This window comes from Arachis ipaensis, chromosome B06 (genome assembly GCF_000816755.2).
Source record: "Arachis ipaensis cultivar K30076 chromosome B06, Araip1.1, whole genome shotgun sequence".
Taxonomy (NCBI): Eukaryota; Viridiplantae; Streptophyta; class Magnoliopsida; order Fabales; family Fabaceae; genus Arachis; species Arachis ipaensis.
Window position 1 is genome coordinate 84,957,464 of NC_029790.2, and position 18,547 is coordinate 84,976,010.

The 18,547-nt window shown below is 40.6% G+C and overlaps 1 protein-coding gene across 1 annotated transcript; it reads left to right on the top strand.

The window, feature by feature from the left end:
* LOC107647013 lies at positions 13,354–13,857 on the top strand. The gene has a single exon (XM_016351148.1). The coding sequence runs from the start codon at positions 13,354–13,356 to the stop codon at positions 13,855–13,857; it is 504 nt and encodes a 167-aa protein (XP_016206634.1).

Consider the following 18,547-nt stretch of genomic DNA (forward strand, 5'->3'; position numbering starts at 1 on the left):
TCTTTGGTGCACGAAATCACAATCACACTTTTGCAATTCCGGACAACTAACCAGCAAGTGCACTGGGTCGTCCAAGTAATACCTTACGTGAGTAAGGGTCGATCCCACGGAGATTGTCAGCTTGAAGCAAGCTATGGTTATCTTGTAACTCCTAGTCAGGATATCAATAATTCTTAGATTTAATTGTAAAAAGTAGAAGAACATGAAATAAATACTTGTTATGCAGTAATGGAGAATAGGTTGAGGTTTTGGAGATGCTCTGTCCTCTGAATCTCTGTTTTCCTACTGTCTTCTTCACACACGCAAGGTTCCTTCCATGGCAAGCTGTAGGTTGGTGGATCACCGTTATTAATGGCTACCATCCGTCCTCTCAGTGAAAATGGTCTAAATGCGCTCTCACCGCACGGCTAATCATCTGTCGGTTCTCACTCATGTTGGAATAGGATCCATTGATCCTTTTGCGTCTGTCACTACGCCCAGCATTCGTGAGTTTGAAGCTCGTCACAGTCATCCCTTCCCAAATCCTACTCGGAATACCACAAACAAGGTTTAGACTTTCCGGATCTCAGGAATGGCCGCCAATAATTCTAGCTTATACCACGAAGACTCTGATCTGAACCAGGAGGCTAAGAGATAAGCACTCAGTCTAAGGTAGAACGGAGGTGGTTGTCAGGCACAAGTTCATAGGTTGAGAATGGTGATGAGTGTCACGGATCATCACATTCATCAAGTTGAAGTGCGAGTGAATATCTTAGAATGGAAGCAAGCATGATTGAATGGAAAACAGTAGTAATTGTATTAATTCATCAAAACACAGCAGAGCTCCTCACCCCCAACCATGGGGTTTAGAGACTCATGCCGTAGAAGATATAATATGAAACGTGTAGAGTGTCATGAGGTACAAGATGAATCACTAAAAGTAGTTTTTATAATAAACTAGTGACCTAGGGTTACAGAAAATGAGTAAGCTAGAATAGTTAGTCTAGAAATCCACTTATGGGTCTCACTTGGTGTGTGCTTGGGCTGAGAATTGAAGTTTTCACGTGTAGAGACTTTTCTTGGAGTTAAACGCCAGCTTTTGTGTTAGTTTGGGCGTTTAACTCCAGCTTTCATGCCAGTTCTGAAGTTTTGACGCCAGAATTTCTATGCTGACTTGGAACGCCGGTTTGGGCCATAAAATCTCGGGTAAAGTATAGACTATTATATTGCTGGAAAGCCCAAGATGTCTACTTTCCAACGCAATTGAGAGCGCACCAATTGGGCGTCTGTAGCTCTAGAAAATCAACTTTGAGTGCAGGGAGGTCAGAATCCAACAGCATCTGCAGTCCTTTTTCAGCCTCTGAATCAGATTTTTGCTCAGGTCCTTCAATTTCAGTCAGAAAATACCTGAAATAACAGAAAAACACACAAACTCATAGTAAAGTCTAGGAATGTGATTTTTTAATAAAAAATAACTAAAATATACTAAAAACATACTAAAAACAATGCCAAAAAGCGTATAAATTATCCGCTCATCACAATACCAAACTTAAATTGTTGCTTGTCCCCAAGCAACTAAAAACAAAGTAGGATAAAAAGAACAGAATATACAATAAATTCCAAAAACATCTATGAAGATCAGTCTTAATTAGATGAGCGGGGCTATTAGCTTTTCACTTCTGAACAGTTTTGGCATCTCACTTTATCCTTTGAAGTTCAGAATGATTGGCATCTATAGGAACTCAGAATTCAGATAGTGTTATTGATTTTCCTAGTTCAGTATGTTGATTCTTGAACACAGCTACTTTATGAGTCTTGGCCGTGACCCTAAGCATTTTATTTTCCAGTATTACCACCAGATACATAAATGCCACAGACACATAATTGGGTGAACCTTTTCAGATTGTGACTCAGCTTTGCTAGAGTCCCCAATTAGAGGTGTCCAGAGCTCTTAAGCACACTCTTTTTGTTTTGGACCACGACTTTAACCGCTCAGTCTCAAGCTTCTCACTTGACACCTTCACGCCACAAGCACATGGTTAGGGACAGCTTGGTTTAGCCGCTTAGGCCAGGATTTTATTCCTGTAGGCCCTCCTATCCACTGATGCTCAAAACCTTAGATCCTTTTTATTTTACCCTTGCCTTTTGGTTTAAAGGGCTATTGGCTTTTTCTGCTTGCTTTTTCTTTTTCTTTCTCTTTTTTTTTCTTCTCTCTTTTTTTTTCTGCAAGCTTTGTATTCACTGCTTTTTCTTGCTTCAAGAATCATTTTTATGATTTTTCAGATTATCAATAACATTTCTCTTTTTCCATTATTCTTTCAAGAGCCAACAATTTTAACATTCATAAACAACAAATTCAAAAATATGCACTGTTCAAGCATTCATTCAAAAAGACAAAAAGCATTGCCACCACATAAAAATAATTAAACTATTTTAAAATTCAAAATTCACGTACTTCTTTTTCTTTTTCAGAAAACATTTTTCATTTTAAGAAAGGTGATGGATTCATAGGACATTCATAGCTTTAAGTCATAGACACTAAGACACTAATGATCATGTGATAAAGACACAAACATAGATAAAACATAAAGCATAATGTTCAAAAAATAGAAAAATAGGAGCAAGGAGATTAAAGAACGGGTCCACCTTAGTGATGGTGGCTTGTTCTTCCTCTTGAAGATCTTATGAAGTGCTTTAGCTCCTCTATGTCTCTTCCTTGCCTTTGTTGCTTCTCTCTCATGGCCTTTTGGTCCTCTCTAATTTCATGGAGGATAGTGGAATGCTCTTGTTGAGGTCCATGAGTGGGCTCTCTTATTTGCTCCATTCTTTTCTTAGTGATGGGCTTTTGAGGTGAATCTCTCCATTTCTCATGACTCGGAGGTGGAAGCTTTTGCCTTCCTTTTCCTCTTTCTAGAGGTTTCTCTGGCCTTAGGTGCCATAAATGGTTATAGAAACACAAAAAGCAAAAAGTAATGCTTTTTCCACACCAAACTTAGAAGGTTTGCTCGTCCTCGAGCAAAAGAAGAAAGAAGGGAGGAGAAGAAGAAGAGAATGGAGGAGATGGAGAGGTGTGAGTGGTTAAGAGGTGATGGGGAAGAGTATTTGGGGAAGGGTGTTATTGGAATGTGTGAAGAGGAGAGAGATTGAGTTGAGGTAGGTGGAGATCCTATGAGGTCCATAGATCCTGAGGTGCCAAGGATTTCTCATCCCTGCACCATTCTGGCGTGTAAACGCCCCTTTGAGTGCCAATCCTGGTGTTAAATGCCAGGTTGCTGCCCATTTCTGGCGTTTAACGCCAGCTTGGTGCCCTTTTCTGGCATTAAATGCCAGTCTGGTGCCCATATCTGGCGTTAAACGCCCAGAATGGTGCCAGACTGGGCGTTTAACGTCCATTCTGCTACCCTTACTGGCGTTTATACGCCAGTAAGCTCATCCTCCAAGGTGTGCTGTTTTTAATGCTGTTTTTGAATTTGCTTTGATTTTTGTAGTTGTTTTTGTGACTCCACATGATCATCAACCTAAAGAAGACATAAAATAACAATGGAAAATGGAAAATTAACATAGATAAATAAAAATTGGATTGCCTCCCAATAAGCGCTTCTTTATTGTCTTTAGTTGGACCTTGACTGAGCTTTATTTAAGCCTCAGTTTTGAGCATTCCTGCTCAAAATTGCTTTCAAGATAATGTTTGATTCTCTGTCCATTAACAATGAACTTTTTGTCAGAGTCAGTATCTTGAAGCTCAACATATCCATATGGTGACACACTTATAATCACATATGGTCCCCTCCACCGGAATTTTAATTTCCCCGGGAATAATCTGAGCCTAGAATTAAATAGTAGAACCTTCTGTCCTGGTTCAAAGACTCTAGATGACAGTTTCTTTTCATGCCACCTTTTTGCTTTTTTCTTATAAATTTTTGCATTTTCAAAAGCATTGAGTCTGAATTCCTCTAGCTCATTCAGTTGGAGCAATCTTTTCTCTCCAGCTAACTTAACATCCAGGTTTGAGAATCTGGTTGCCCAGTAGGCCTTATGTTCCAGTTCCACGGGCAGATGACAGGCCTTGCCATACACAAGCTGGTATGGAGAGGTTCCTATAGGAGTCTTGAATGCTGTTCTGTATGCCCACAGAGCATCATCCAAGCTTTTTGCCCAATCCTTTCTACGGGCAATTACAGTCCGTTCCAGGATTCTTTTTAGTTCTCTATTAGAGACTTTAGCCTACCCATTTGTCTGTGGGTGATATGGAGTTGCTACTTTGTGACTAATTCCATATCGAACAATAGCAGAGTATAGCTGTTTATTGCAGAAATGAGTGCCCCGTCACTGATTAATACTCTGGGGACGCCAAATCTGCTGAAGATGTGTTTCTGGAGGAATTTCAGCACGGTCTTAGTATCGTTAGTGGGTGTGGCAATTGCTTCTACCCATTTAGATACATAGTCTACTACAACCAAAATGTAAGTGTTTGAGTATGATGGTGGGAAAGGACCCATGAAGTCAATACCCCATACATCAAACAACTCAATCTCTAAGATCCCTTGTTGAGGCATGGCATAACCATGGGGCAAGTTGCCAGCTCTTTGGCAACTGTCACAGTTACGCACAAACTCTCGGGCATCTCTATAGAGAGTAGGCCAGTAGAAGCCACATTGGAGGACCTTAGTGGCTGTTCGCTCACCTCCGAAATGTCCTCCATATTGTGATCCATGGTAGTGCCATAGGATCTTTTGTGCCTCTTCTCTGGGTACGCATCTACGGATCATTCCGTCTGCACATCTCTTAAAGAGATATAGTTCATCCCATAAGTAGTACTTTGCATCGAAAATTAGTTTTTTCATTTGTACTCTGCTGTACTCCTTGGGTATGAACCTCACAGCTTTATAATTTGCAATTTCTGCAAACCATGGTGCTTCTTGAATGGCGAAGAGTTGCTCATCAGGAAAGGCCTCAGATATCTCAGTAGGAGGGAGGGATGCCCCTGCTACTGGTTCTATCCAGGACAGGTGATCAGCTACCTGGTTCTCTATCCCTTTTCTGTCTCTTATTTCTATATCAAACTCTTGCAGAAGTAACACCCATCTTATGAGTCTGGGTTTTGAATCCTGCTTTGTGAGTAGGTATTTAAGAGCATCATGGTCAGTATACACAATCACCTTTGAACCTACTAAATAGGATCGAAACTTGTCAATGGCATAAACCACTGCAAGCAACTTTTTTTCTGTGGTTGTGTAATTCTTCTGTGCATCATTTAAAACACGGCTAGCATAGTAAATGACGTGCAGAAGCTTGTTATGCCTCTGTCCCAATACTGCACCAATGGCATGGTCACTGGCATCACACATTAGTTTGAATGGTAATGTCCAATCTGGTGCAGAGATGACTGGTGCTGTGACCAGCTTAGCTTTCAGGATTTCAAATGCCTGTAGACACTCTGTGTCAAAGACAAATGGTATATCAGCAGCTAGCAGATTACTCAGAGGTTTTGCGATTTTTGAAAAATCCTTTATAAACCTCCTGTAGAATCCTGCATGTCCTAGAAAGCTTCTGATTGCCTTTACATTGGCAGGTGGTGGTAATTTTTCAATTACCTCTACCTTAGCTTGATCCACCTCTATTCCCTTGTTTGAAATTTTATGCCCAAGGACAATTCCTTCAGTCACCATAAAGTGACATTTTTCCCAGTTTAAAACTAGGTTGGTCTCTTGGCATCTTTTCAAAACAAGTGCTACATGGTCAAGACAGGAGCTGAATGAGTCTCTGAATACTGAAAAGTCATCCATGAAGATTTCCAAAAATTTCTCTACCATATCAAAGAAGATAGAAAGCATGCACCTCTGAAAGGTTGCAGGTGCATTGCACAGACCAAAAGGCATCCTTCTGTAGGCAAATACTCCAGATGGATATGTAAATGTTGTTTTCTCTTGGTCTTGAGGATCTACTGCAATTTGGTTGTAACCTGAATAGCCATCCAAAAAGCAGTAATAATCATGATCTGCTAGTCTATCTAGCATCTGGTCTATGAATGGTAAAGGAAAATGATCATTTCTGGTGGCTGTATTGAGCCTTCTGTAGTCAATACACATACGCCACCCTGTAACTATTCTTGTGGGAACCAGTTCATTCTTTTCGTTGTGAACCACTGTCATGCCTCCCTTTTTGGGTACAACTTGGACAGGGCTTACCCAGGGACTATCAGAAATAGGATAAATAATCTCAGCCTCTAGTAACTTAGTGACCGCTTTCTGCACCACCTCCTTCATGGCTGGATTTAGCCGCCTCTATGGTTGAACCATTAGCTTAGCATCATCCTCCAATAGGATCTTGTGCATGCATCTTGCTGGGCTAATGCCTTTAAGATCACTTATGGACCACCCAAGAGCTGTCTTGTGTGTCCTTAGCACTTGAATTAGTGCTCTCTCTTCCTGTGGATTTAAAGCAGAGCTTATGATTACAGGAAATGTGTTACCTTCTCCCAGAAATGCATATTTCAGAGATGGTGGTAGTGGTTTGAGCTCGGGTTTAGGAGGCTTATCCTCTTCCTGAGGAATTTTCAGAGGTTCTTTTATTTCCTCTGATTCCTCTAGATCAGGCTGAACATCTTTAAAGATGTCCTCTAGCTCTGATTCGAGACTTTCAGTCATATTGATCTCTTCCACCAAAGAGTCACTAATATCAGTGCTCATGCAGTCATTTGATGTGTCTGGATGCTGCATAGCTTTGACAGCATTTAACTTGAACTCATCCTCATTGACTCTCAGGGTCACTTCCCCTTTTTGTACATCAATAAGAGTTCGTCCAATTGTTAGGAAAGGTCTTCCTAGAATGAGAGTTGCACTATTGTGCTCCTCTATTTCCAGCACTACAAAGTCAGTGGAAAAGGCAAATGGCCCAACCTTGACAATCATGTCATCAATTATGCCTGATGGATATTTAATGGAGCCATCAGCAAGTTGAAGACATATCAGGGATGGTTTGACTTCTTCAGTCAAGCCAAGCTTTCTAATAGTGGATGCAGGTATTAGGTTGATACTTGCTCCAAGGTCACATAGAGCTGTCTTGGTACAAGCACCCTCTAATGTGCATGGTATCATAAAGCTTCCTGGATCTTGAAGCTTTTCTGGTAAGCTTTTCAGAGTGACTGCACTGCATTCTTCAGTGAGAAACACCTTTTCAGTTTCTCTCCAATCCTTCTTATGACTTAAGATCTCCTTCATGAACTTAGCATAAGAGGGTATTTGCTTAAGTGCCTCTGCAAATGGGATCTTTATCTCAAGAGTCCTGAGATAGTCTACAAAGTGGGCAAATTATTTATCCTGCTCCGCTTGGCGGAGTTTTTGAGGATAAGGCATATTGGCTTTATATTCTTCAACCTTAGTTGCTGTAGGTTTATTCCCTACAGAGGTGGTTGGAGAAGCCTTCTTAGAGGGGTTATTATCAGCACTTGTAGGTGTCTGATCTCTCATTGGCGTTTGAATGCCAGGATTGGGTGCTAGATGGGCATTTAACGCCAGCTTCCCACCCTTTTTTGGCGTTTGAACGCCAGAACTAGGCAAGGAATGGGCATTCAACGCCAACTTTTCTCCCTTTTCTGGCGTTTGAACGCCAGAAGTGGGCATCCACTGGGTGTTTGACGCCAATCTTTCACCCTTTTCTGGCATTTAAACGCCAGAATTATTCCTCTCTGGGCTCTTGCTGTTCTCATAGGGATTTTGGGCAGTGGTTTGGTCATCCTCTGTCAGTTGTTCCTTTCTTGGCTTTCTGCTACTTTGAGCTGATTTATTCAATGTCTTTTCGCTCCTTAGTTGGACAGCTTGGCATTCTTCTGTTATCTGTTTAGATAGCTGCTGTCTTGTCTGATTCAATTGTGCTTCCATATTCTTGTTAGCATTTTTAGTGTCTTGGAGCATCTCTTTAAATTCTGCTAATTGTTTTGTCATAAGGAGTAATTGCCGATTAAGTTCGACGATCTGTTCTTGAGGATTAGGATCAGTAGTTACTGCCCTAGCCTCTTTTTTTATGGAGGACTCACTGCTTGAGTACAGATGTTGATTTCTAGCAACCGTATCTATGAGTTCTTGAGCCTCTTCAATCATCTTCCTCATGTGTATAGATTTAATTAAAAAGATTTTGGAAAAAGAATGCTTAGTTAATTTCGAAATATGAAAGAGAAAAGTAGTTAAGTGATTTTTTTTTTTGAAAAAGATTTTGAAATTAGCAATCAAAAAGATATGATTGAAAACTATTTTGAAAAAGATATGATTGAGAAGATATGATTGCAATTTATTGAAAAAGATGTGATTGAAAAGATATGATTGCAATTTATTGAAAAAGATATGATTGAAAAGATATGATTGAAGAAATTAAAAAGATTTGATTTTTGAAAAAGATTTGAAAAGATCAATTTTTGAAATTAGAATTTTGACTTGACTAAAAAAAAGATATGATTTTGAAAATCTTTGACTAATTTAATACAAAATTTTTAAATTTATGAGTAAAATAAGGAAAAGATATTTTTTTGAATTTTTGAATTTTAATGAGGAAAGAGAAAAACAACAAAATGACATTAAACTTAGAAATTTTAGATCAAAATAAAGAGAACAAACAAGAAAACTTTGAATGTCAAGATGAACACCAAGAATACTTTAAAGATCAAGATGAACACCAAGAATAAATTTTTGAAAAATTTTTAAGTAAATAAAAGCACAAGGGACACCAAACTTAAAATTTTTAGAAAATCAAACACAAATTTTCGAAAATTTAAAGAGAAACACAAAGAAGACACCAAACTTAGAATTTTTAAAGATCAAGAAAGAACTAAGAACATGCAAATTTGAAAAATTGAAAGAAAATAAAAGCATGCAATTGACACCAAACTTAAAATATGAAACTAAATCAAATAAAAGACTCAAATTTAGTGACTCTAAACCAACAAAAATAAATTATTCCTAACCTAAGCAACAAGATAAACCGTCAGTTGTCCAAACTCGAACAATCCCCGGCAACGGCGCTAAAAACTTGGTGCACGAAATCACAATCACACTTTTGCAATTCCGCACAACTAACCAGCAAGTGCACTGGGTCGTCCAAGTAATACCTTACGTGAGTAAGGGTCGATCCCACAGAGATTGTCGGCTTGAAGCAAGCTATGGTTATCTTGTAACTCTTAGTCAGGATATCAATAATTCTCAGATTTAATTGTAAAAAGTAGAAGAACATGAAATAAATACTTGTTATGCAGTAATGGAGAATAGGTTGAGGTTTGGGAGATGCTTTGTCCTCTGAATCTCTGTTTTCCTACTGTCTTCTTCACACACGCAAGGTTCCTTCCATGGCAAGATATATGTTGGTGGATCACCGTTGTCAATGGCTACCATCCGTCCTCTCAGTGAAAATGGTCCAAATGCGCTGTCACCGCACGGCTAATCATCTGTCGGTTCTCACTCATGTTGGAATAGGATCCATTGATCCTTTTGCGTCTGTCACTACGCCCAGCATTCGTGAGTTTGAAGCTCGTCACAGTCATCCCTTCCCAGATCCTACTCGGAATACCACAGACAAGGTTTAGACTTTCCGGATCTCAGGAATGGCCGCTAATAATTCTAACTTATACCACGAAGACTCTGATCTAAACCAAGAGGCTAAGAGATAAGCACTCAATCTAAGGTAGAACGAGGTGGTTGTCAGGCACGCGTTCATAGGTTGAGAATGGTGATAAGTGTCACGGATCATCACATTCATCAAGTTGAAGTGCGAGTGAATATCTTAGAATGGAAGCAAGCGTGATTGAATGGAAAACAGTAGTAATTGCAGTAATTCATCAAAACACAGCAGAGCTCCTCACCCCCAACCATGGGGTTTAGAGACTCATGCCATAGAAGATACAATATGAAACGTGTAGAGTGTCATGAGGTACAAGATGAATCACTAAAAGTAGTTTTTATAATAAACTAGTGACCTAGGGTTACAGAAAATGAGTAAGCTAGAATAGTTAGTGTAGAAATCCACTTCCGGGGCCCACTTGGTGTGTTCTTGGGCTGAGCATTGAAGCTTTCATGTGTAGAGACTTTTCTTGGAGTTAAACGCCAGCTTTTGTGCCAGTTTGGGCGTTTAACTCCAGCTTTCATGCCAGTTCTGGCGTTTTGACGCCAGAATTTCTATGCTGACTTGGAACGCCGGTTTGGGCCATCAAATATCGAACAAAGTATGAACTATTATATATTGCTGGAAAGCCCAGGATGTCTAATTTCCAACGCAATTAAAAGCGCGCCAATTGGGCATCTGTAGCTCTAAAAAATCCACTTCGAGTGCAGGGAGGTCAGAATCCAACAGCATCTGCAGTCCTTTTTCAGCCTCTGAATAAGATTTTTGCTCAGGTCCCTCAATTTCAGCCAGAAAATACCTGAAATCACAGAAAAATACACAAACTCATAGTAAAGTCCAGGAATATGATTTTTGAATAAAAACTAATAAAAACATAATAAAAACTAACTAAAATATACTAAAAATATACTAAAAATAATGCCAAAAAAGCGTATAAATTATCCGCTCATCAGTCTTGCGGAAGATGTGTTGGTAAACATAAAGGATTTGGTATTTTCGATTGATTTTCATATCCTTGAGATGCCACCAAGTGAATCTGAAAGGACATCATCTATCCTACTTGGGAGGCCATTTTTAAAGACATCTAGATTCAAATTGGATGTCTATTCGGGAACCTATTCTTTTGAAATCGACGGAAGAGTTGTTAGCTTTAGCCTTGATGAGGCCATGAGACACCCACCAGAGAATCATTCCATATTCCAATGTGACTTAATTGACAATGTTGTGGTCGAAGTGTATTGTTCAAATATTAATGAGAAGATTGAAGAATCAAGTGTGGGAAGCCCCCACGAATGTAAAGAAAACATCATACCCCATCCAAATCAATCGGAAGTTCAAGTGCCAAGTCAAGAGCAACATGTAGAGTTGAAACCACTACCGCCCCATCTAAAATATTCCTATCTTGATGAAGCTCACAAGTTCCCGGTAATTGTTGCAAGGGAACTCACTCCTCCACAAGAAGAGAAGTTGCTTAATATTTTGAGGAGGAACAAAAGAGCAATATGATGGAGCTTGGCGGATCTAGTGGGCATAAGCCCCCAAGTGTGTGAGCACCGAATCTTCTTAGAAGAAGGAGCTAGACCCGTTCGACAACCTCAAAGGCGATTGAATCCTACCATTCTATAGGTTGTCAAGAAGGAGGTAACCCGGTTACTAGAGGCGGGCATCATTTACCCTATTTCGGATAATGAATGGGTAAGTCCGGTCCAAGTTGTGCCAAAGAAGTCCGAGGTGACCACAATCAAGAATGAGAGTGGGGAGCTTATAGCTACGATGGTGCAAAAGTCTTGGAGGATATGTATCGACTACCGGCGTTTGAACATGATCACTAGGAAGGATCACTTTCTACCGTTTATCGATCTAATGCTAGATCGATTATCTGGTAAACCTTATTATTATTTTCTAGATGGCTATTCGAGGTATTTTCAAATCCACATTGTTTTAGAGGATCAAGAAAAAATAACATTCATATGCCCCTTTGGAACTTATGCCTACAAGCGTATGCCATTTGGCCTATGCAATGCACCGGGAACTTTCCAAAGGTGCATGATGAGCATATTTGCAGATTTTCTAGAGCAATGCATGGAGGTATTCATGGATGACTTCATGATTTATGGGGACTCTTTTGATCAATGCTTGGATAATCTTGCAAAAGTGTTGGAAAGATATACTAAATCGAACCTTGTCCTAAATTTTGAGAAATGTCATTTTATGGTTCGGCAAGGTATCATTTTAGGACATATTGTTTCCAAAGATGGTATTTCTGTGGATTCGGCAAAGATCAATGTTATATCTAACTCGCCTTACCCCTCCTCCGAGAGGGAAGTCCGTTCGTTCCTTGGACACGCAGGTTTTTACCGAAGATTTATAAAGGACTTTAGTAAGGTAGCATTGCCTCTATCTCGATTGTTGTAGAAAGATGTTGAATTTGATCTAAGCAAAGAATGCATGGAGACTTTTGACAAGCTCAAAGTGGCATTGACCCAAGCTCCCATCGTGCGAGGGCCGGATTGGAGTCGGCCGTTCGAAATAATGTGTAATGCTTCAAACTTTGCCGTGGGAGCCGCGCTAGCACAACGCGAAGGTAAGAATCCGTATGTCATAGCCTATGCATCAAAAACATTGGATGGAGACCAATTCAACTACACTACCACCGAGAAAGAACTATTGGCAATAGTTTTCGCTTTGGATGAATTCCGAGCATATCTACTTGGTTCCAAGGTGGTAGTGTACTCGGATCATGCGGCGTTAAAGTATTTGTTGGCTAAGAATGAATCCAAACCGAGATTCATTAGATGGGTTTTATTATTGCAAGAATTTGACTTGGAAATCAAAGATAGGAGTGGTTCGCAGAACCTAGTGGCGGATCACTTAAGTCACCTTGAACACACCAAAGGCGATACCACTCCTATTAATGATTCTTTCCCCCTTGAGGGCTTGCAAGCAATCTTGGAAGTCATTTTTTGGTATGCACCGATAGCCAATTACTTGATATCCCACACCTTTCCTCCTAATCTCTCCAAACATCAAAGGGATAAGCTAAAAAGCAAATCCAAATACTATGTATGGGATGACCCATACCTTTGGAGATGTGGAGCGGATCAAGTAATTCGGAGGTGCATTCCATAAACCGAATTCCATTCAATCTTGGAAGCTTGCCACTCCTCCGAAGGAGGAGGTCATTATGGACCTCAAAGAACGGCAAGAAAAATCCTAGATTGTGGATTTTGGTGGCTAACTCTTTTCAAGGACTCTTCTCTCTTTTGTAAATCTTATTCTCAGTGTATTAGATTTAGTAATATCTCCAAGAAGGATGAAATACCCCAACAAACCATGCTATTTTGTGAGATTTTTTATGTGTGGGGTATCGACTTCATGGGGACATTCCCAAATTCTAATAGTTTTCTATACCTTCTACTAGCCGTTGATTATGTGTCCAAATGGGTGGAAACGATACCCACCCAGATGGACGATACTAATGTGGTCCTTTCTTTTGTGAGAAACAACATAATTTGTAGATTTAGGTCGCCACGAGCAATGGTGAGCGACCAAGGCTCCCATTTTTGTAATAAGAGAATGCAAGGACTCATGAACAAATATGGCATCATACACAAAGTAGCTACAGCCAATCACCCCCAAAAGAACAGCCAAGCCGAAGTTTCCAATCGGGAGATTAAACGCATATTGGAAAAAATTGTGAAGTCTCATAAAAAAGATTGGAGTGCAAAGCTCACCGATGCACTATGGGCCTACCGAACGGCATACAAAATGCCAATTGGCATGAGCCCCTTTCGGTTAGTTTATGGAAAAACTTGCCACTTATCGGTGGAAATAGAGCATAAAGCATATTGGGCCATCAATGAGTGCAATTCAAGTTTGGGAGGGGCCGAAATTGAGAGAAAGCTACAACTAGTAGAATTGGAATGTTTGTGGTTAAAAGCTTATGAGAACTCAAGACTTTACAAGGAACGAATGAAAGCCGTGCATGATAAGACCATAAGAGGAAAAGAATTTAGAGCCGGCGACCTAGTCCTCCTCTACAATTCAAGATTGAAATTGATGCCCGAAAAGCTAAGGTCAAGGTGGGAAGGACCTTATATAGTAGAAAAGGCGGAGCCATACAGAGTCTATCACATGTGCCACCCTTCAAGCTCCGACATTTTCAAGGCTAATGGGCAACATCTAAAGTTCTATCTTGGTGAAAAGAAGAAAAGCAACAAGGAGATGGAGGTGTTCCTTTTGGAAGATGCACCTAATGGCAAAGAGAATTGAGCTAGTGACCGTCCAACATAAGGACATTAAACAAAAGTACTTGGTGGGAGACACTCCACCATGGTGAGATCTACTCTTTTTTTCCCTTTTGTATATACTCTTGAAATCTTACTTGATTTAGTGATTGTGTAGCTTTTCAGTTTGTTTAGATAGACTTTATTGTACTAGTTGTGATATTCATGAAGAATTGCATGGATTTTAAGTAGGTGGATTGAGAGTGTGGTAGAAAGCACCCCATTTTGAGTATTGTATGGAGTTTTAAGGTGCTTTTGTACCATTTGGCTTGCTTGCCTACTGAATTTGTGATAACAAGGCACTTCTTCATGTCTATGAAAAAAAAAAGAGGGGGGCGCGTGGGCGTGCTAGACGTGTCCGCGTCAATAGCCTTCGCAGCTCCTGGTATAAAAATCCAGAGAGTTATGCAAGCATTGGGCCAGCTCCTGGTAGACTTTTCCCGAGAGTTGCGCAAACATTGCACCTACACTGTGCTGGGAGCACAACCCCCTTCACGCGCAGGCATACATGATGCCTGGGCGTCCATCTGCCACATGCAAACTCCACGCGTGTGCGGAATATGCGCGCGCGCGTCGATCCTACTATAGCCAACTCCTGGTACTTCGACCAGAGAGTTGTGCGAGTTTCAGGCCCACATTGTGCCACTAGCACGACTACCTCCCACGTGTGCGCGCACCTAGTGCGTACGCGTCCAATCTTCTTCAGCTATCCATGCGTACGCGTGGGTGACGCCTCCGCATCCCTACTGTCTTCATGCCCATCCACGCGCACGCGTGGAGGGCGCGCGCGCGTCAATCTCGTGACGTAACTTACCTCCGCCCCTTTCACCGGCGGCACTGATCACCGGCGGCCACCACCTCCGGCGGGTCCTTTCCTCTCTTCTCCCATTTCTCTTCCTCTCTCTTTTCAATTACATTCTCCATTACCTTCTTCTCCCTCACAAGGTACTCCCATCTTGCCTTTTTCTTTGTTTTGCCTCTTTCTTCTTCCTTCCTTAGTTGCATTTGTTTGTTTTTCTAATTAGTTAGCTTCATTCATGTTTACTTGCTTGTTTGCTTTTTTCTCTTTTATTTTTCCATTTTTCATGGGTGTCGGGAGTGGAGATTTCTATGGCATTAATGGGTCTATTTGTTTTATTTGATTTCCTTGCAATATGTGGTGCTCTATGATAATTGATATTGCCTTGTAAGATGCTACGTTGTCACATTTCCTCCATTTGTTTGTTGTTTAAGGGTTGCACACCAAGTGTTTGTTGAAAGGAACATATGAGTTTTATTTCAACTTTGCCTTAGTGCTTTCCACTTGATGTCCTTTCTCACTCACTTGCTTACTCCTATGTGCATTGAACCCATTATTCTTCACCTTGCTTCTTGTTATTGATGCTTGGTACATACCTCTCATGCTTTTCCTTGCATGCTAATACCACTCTTGCATCACATGCTAAGTGACATGCCATTACTCCTTATTGTTGTCTTGCTCACATGTTGCAGCTATCATGTCTCCAAGACACCTATCTTTTTGTGGCTCTCTTTATCACTTGCATGATATTTTTCATGTGTGTTTCTTTGAGTTTAATGAATGCTCTTTCCTTCTTTTTAGGATGGTTATCACAAAAGACAAAGGAAAGGCACCAAAGAAGCCGCCTACCAAGAAGGTGCCTCAAAGATCCACCACCAAAGCGCACCTAGCACCGACGGCTAATCCCCTCTTTAAAAAGGAGAGGAGCACCATTAAGATTAATGAACAAGAGAAGGACAACCCTGCAAGGGACTCTATTAAGTTTTCCAATCGGTATTGTGAGCTCATGTTCTCCTTCATGCCTGAAAGGAACTATCACCCGAAACCTCTTCTCAACCCTCCGGCCCACATTATTGAGTTTGTCATACCCCGCATTGAGCAGCGGCAGTGGGGGTTCCTCTTGAAAAGACCGCAGGAGGCTAATCTCTCATGGGTGGTGGAGTTTTACTCCAACTTCCACTCACCTTCTCTCATATCCGTATTTGTGCGCCAAAAGCAAGTTTCCGTCTCGGATGAGGCTATTCAAGGAGTACTTAGGACGGGACCATGGGTGGAGGGGATAGACGCCTACCAAGAGGCGTTGAGGCAGTGTTACGAATTCGATTTCAATGTCGATTGGGATGCCGTTCTCCGGGTAATTGCTAACCCGGGAGCTCTTTGGATTCAAGGGAGAATGCGATCCCGGCCCAAGGGCATTGACGCACGTTACCTCACTGTGGAAGCTCAGGCGTGGGCCTAAATTTTATCCCATTATGTGCTACCAAGCACCCATGGGTCATCTATCATCGCGGAGCTCGCCTTGTTGGTTTGGTGTATACTTACCGAAAAATCGGTCAATGTCCCTCTTCTCATCCGATAAGCCATGGGACATATCCATGCTAGGAGAAACCTACCCTTCACCGCCTTAGTAATCGAGTTAGTTGCTGCAGCCGGTGTTCCTCGGGAGACTAAGGATCGGAAGGCACTAATTCCGATGGATGGCAATATCATCCCATCCGGAAAATATATCAAGCCCCCGACGTACACTGGGAATCTTGACATAGCCAATCCCATGGGTAATCCCACCACGTCATCCACACCACCTAGATCATCCCCCCAACGCCTTGAGGATCTCCATAAGAAGGTGGACTGATATAAACGGTAGAACCAACGCCAGTTTGCTTACATAAAGAAGCTTTTGAGTTGTATGACCCCACCTATGGAGGAACCGTAGATTTCCACTTCTACCTCGAACGTGAGTGAAGATAGCTTAGATGGAGTGGATAACGGAAGCTACAAGGCCGATCACCCCTTGCGCCTCACCAATAGCACCGAAGACGGTGCAAACTCTTAAGTGTGGGGAGGTCGTTCGACCGGTCTCCATAGGTAACACCCAATAAACTTTGATTTTTATTTAGGTAATTAGGATAGATTGCATGGTTAGGTTTTGCTTTTTGAACACCTTTTGCATGTTAGTTATCTTTTGTTAGGCCTACTTGGCTAATGTAATGATTTCCTTCCCAAGAAACTATAATTTTTGGGCAACCCTACCAATTTGAAAAACTTATGATCTTGTTGCTAAACTTGCTTGAGGAATGTATTTTAGAACATGGTTTTAGAGTTAAGAACACAAGCAAGTGAGACTTGAGCCAATTGCGTGGTTACATGTTATAACCACTTATCTTCCTTCTTGTGTGCAAAGTTCTCCTTCTATGAGTGTAATCCTTGATTTGCTTGACTCTCTATGTCCATTATTGTGTGTATGAATGCATGTATGTGATTAAGGCCATCATTTCATTTAACCACTTACCCAAATAGACTTATCCTATGATGATTCTATATTTGACGATATATTTTGCTTTGATTTGAGTGGATTCTATCATATAAGCCCACGTTTATTCATCCAAATAGCATGCTTTTGTGTTTTCTCTCTAGACTGTGCTTAAATGTGAAAACATGCGTTTTTGTGCTTAAATTAGTTATTTTAATCCCACTTTTATGCCACTCGATGCCATGACAGGTTTGATGAGTGATTTTAGGTCCTAAAGGCAAGTTTGGCAAGGCAAAAGTGGAAAGAAGCATGTACACAGGGAGAAAACTTGAAGAAAACAAAGGAGAAGCACACATTGGAGTGTGCGTGCACACGACCTAGTATGCGTATGCACAAAAGCCACAGAACCATGTGTGCGTACGCACGACAACCTATGCGTACGCACAAGAAGAAAATTAGCATGTGTGCGGACGCACACACCTGTGCGTCCTCACACGTCCCAGCGCGTGACTCATTTAATGGAAATCGCTGGAGGCAATTTCTAGGCCTCCAAAGCCCAGTTTTTGGAATTTTTTATGCTGATTCTTCCTATATTAAGCAAGGCTGAAGAGAGAACTTTTGCGTGGTCTAGAAATTCGCAGATAAATCCTCGTTGCAGGTATAGCTTCTAAACCAACAAAAATCCTTTCTTACAAAAGTTTTGGTTGTCACTTAAGCAAACCCAATAAAATTGATAACCGAGTATTTAAACCTCGGGTTGTCTTCTCAAGGAATTGCAGGAAGGTATGACTTATTATTAGCTATGAAAAAGGTAGAATTTTGGGTTTTTAATGTATAAGATAAAAAGCAAGAATAGTAAATGGCAAGAAAGTATATTGTAAGAAATTAATTTAAATAAATAATAAAACTCTTGGTAAGGTATAAGAACTGGAAGTCCTATCCTAGTTATCCTTATCAACTGTGATGAGAATTGGATTTTTCTCCCACTTTGTTAACCTCTAACTATGAAGGTATGTTAAGTTGATGAATTAATTTTGATTCCTCAGGTCCTAGTCTTTCCTTGGGAAAGGCTAGAGTTATTGGAACTCGAATTAATTCTTGAAAAATTCCAATTTTCAATCAAAAATGAGTTTGATAACTCAAGTGTCTCCAATGACTCAACCAAAGCCAAAAGGAAAAATTCTAAATTAAATTAAAAGCATTCATAAATCTGAAACACATCAAATTACGTCTAAACATAAATTCAACTCTAACATGGAAAGGTTCATAAGTCAATTGAGCAACATAAATCAAATATAAATAAAAGTATTAGAGTAAATAAAAGTAGAAAATAAATATTGAAGGAACATAAAACCTGGAATGAAGAGATCATAGCTTAAACATAATAAAAATCCTAAATCCTAATCC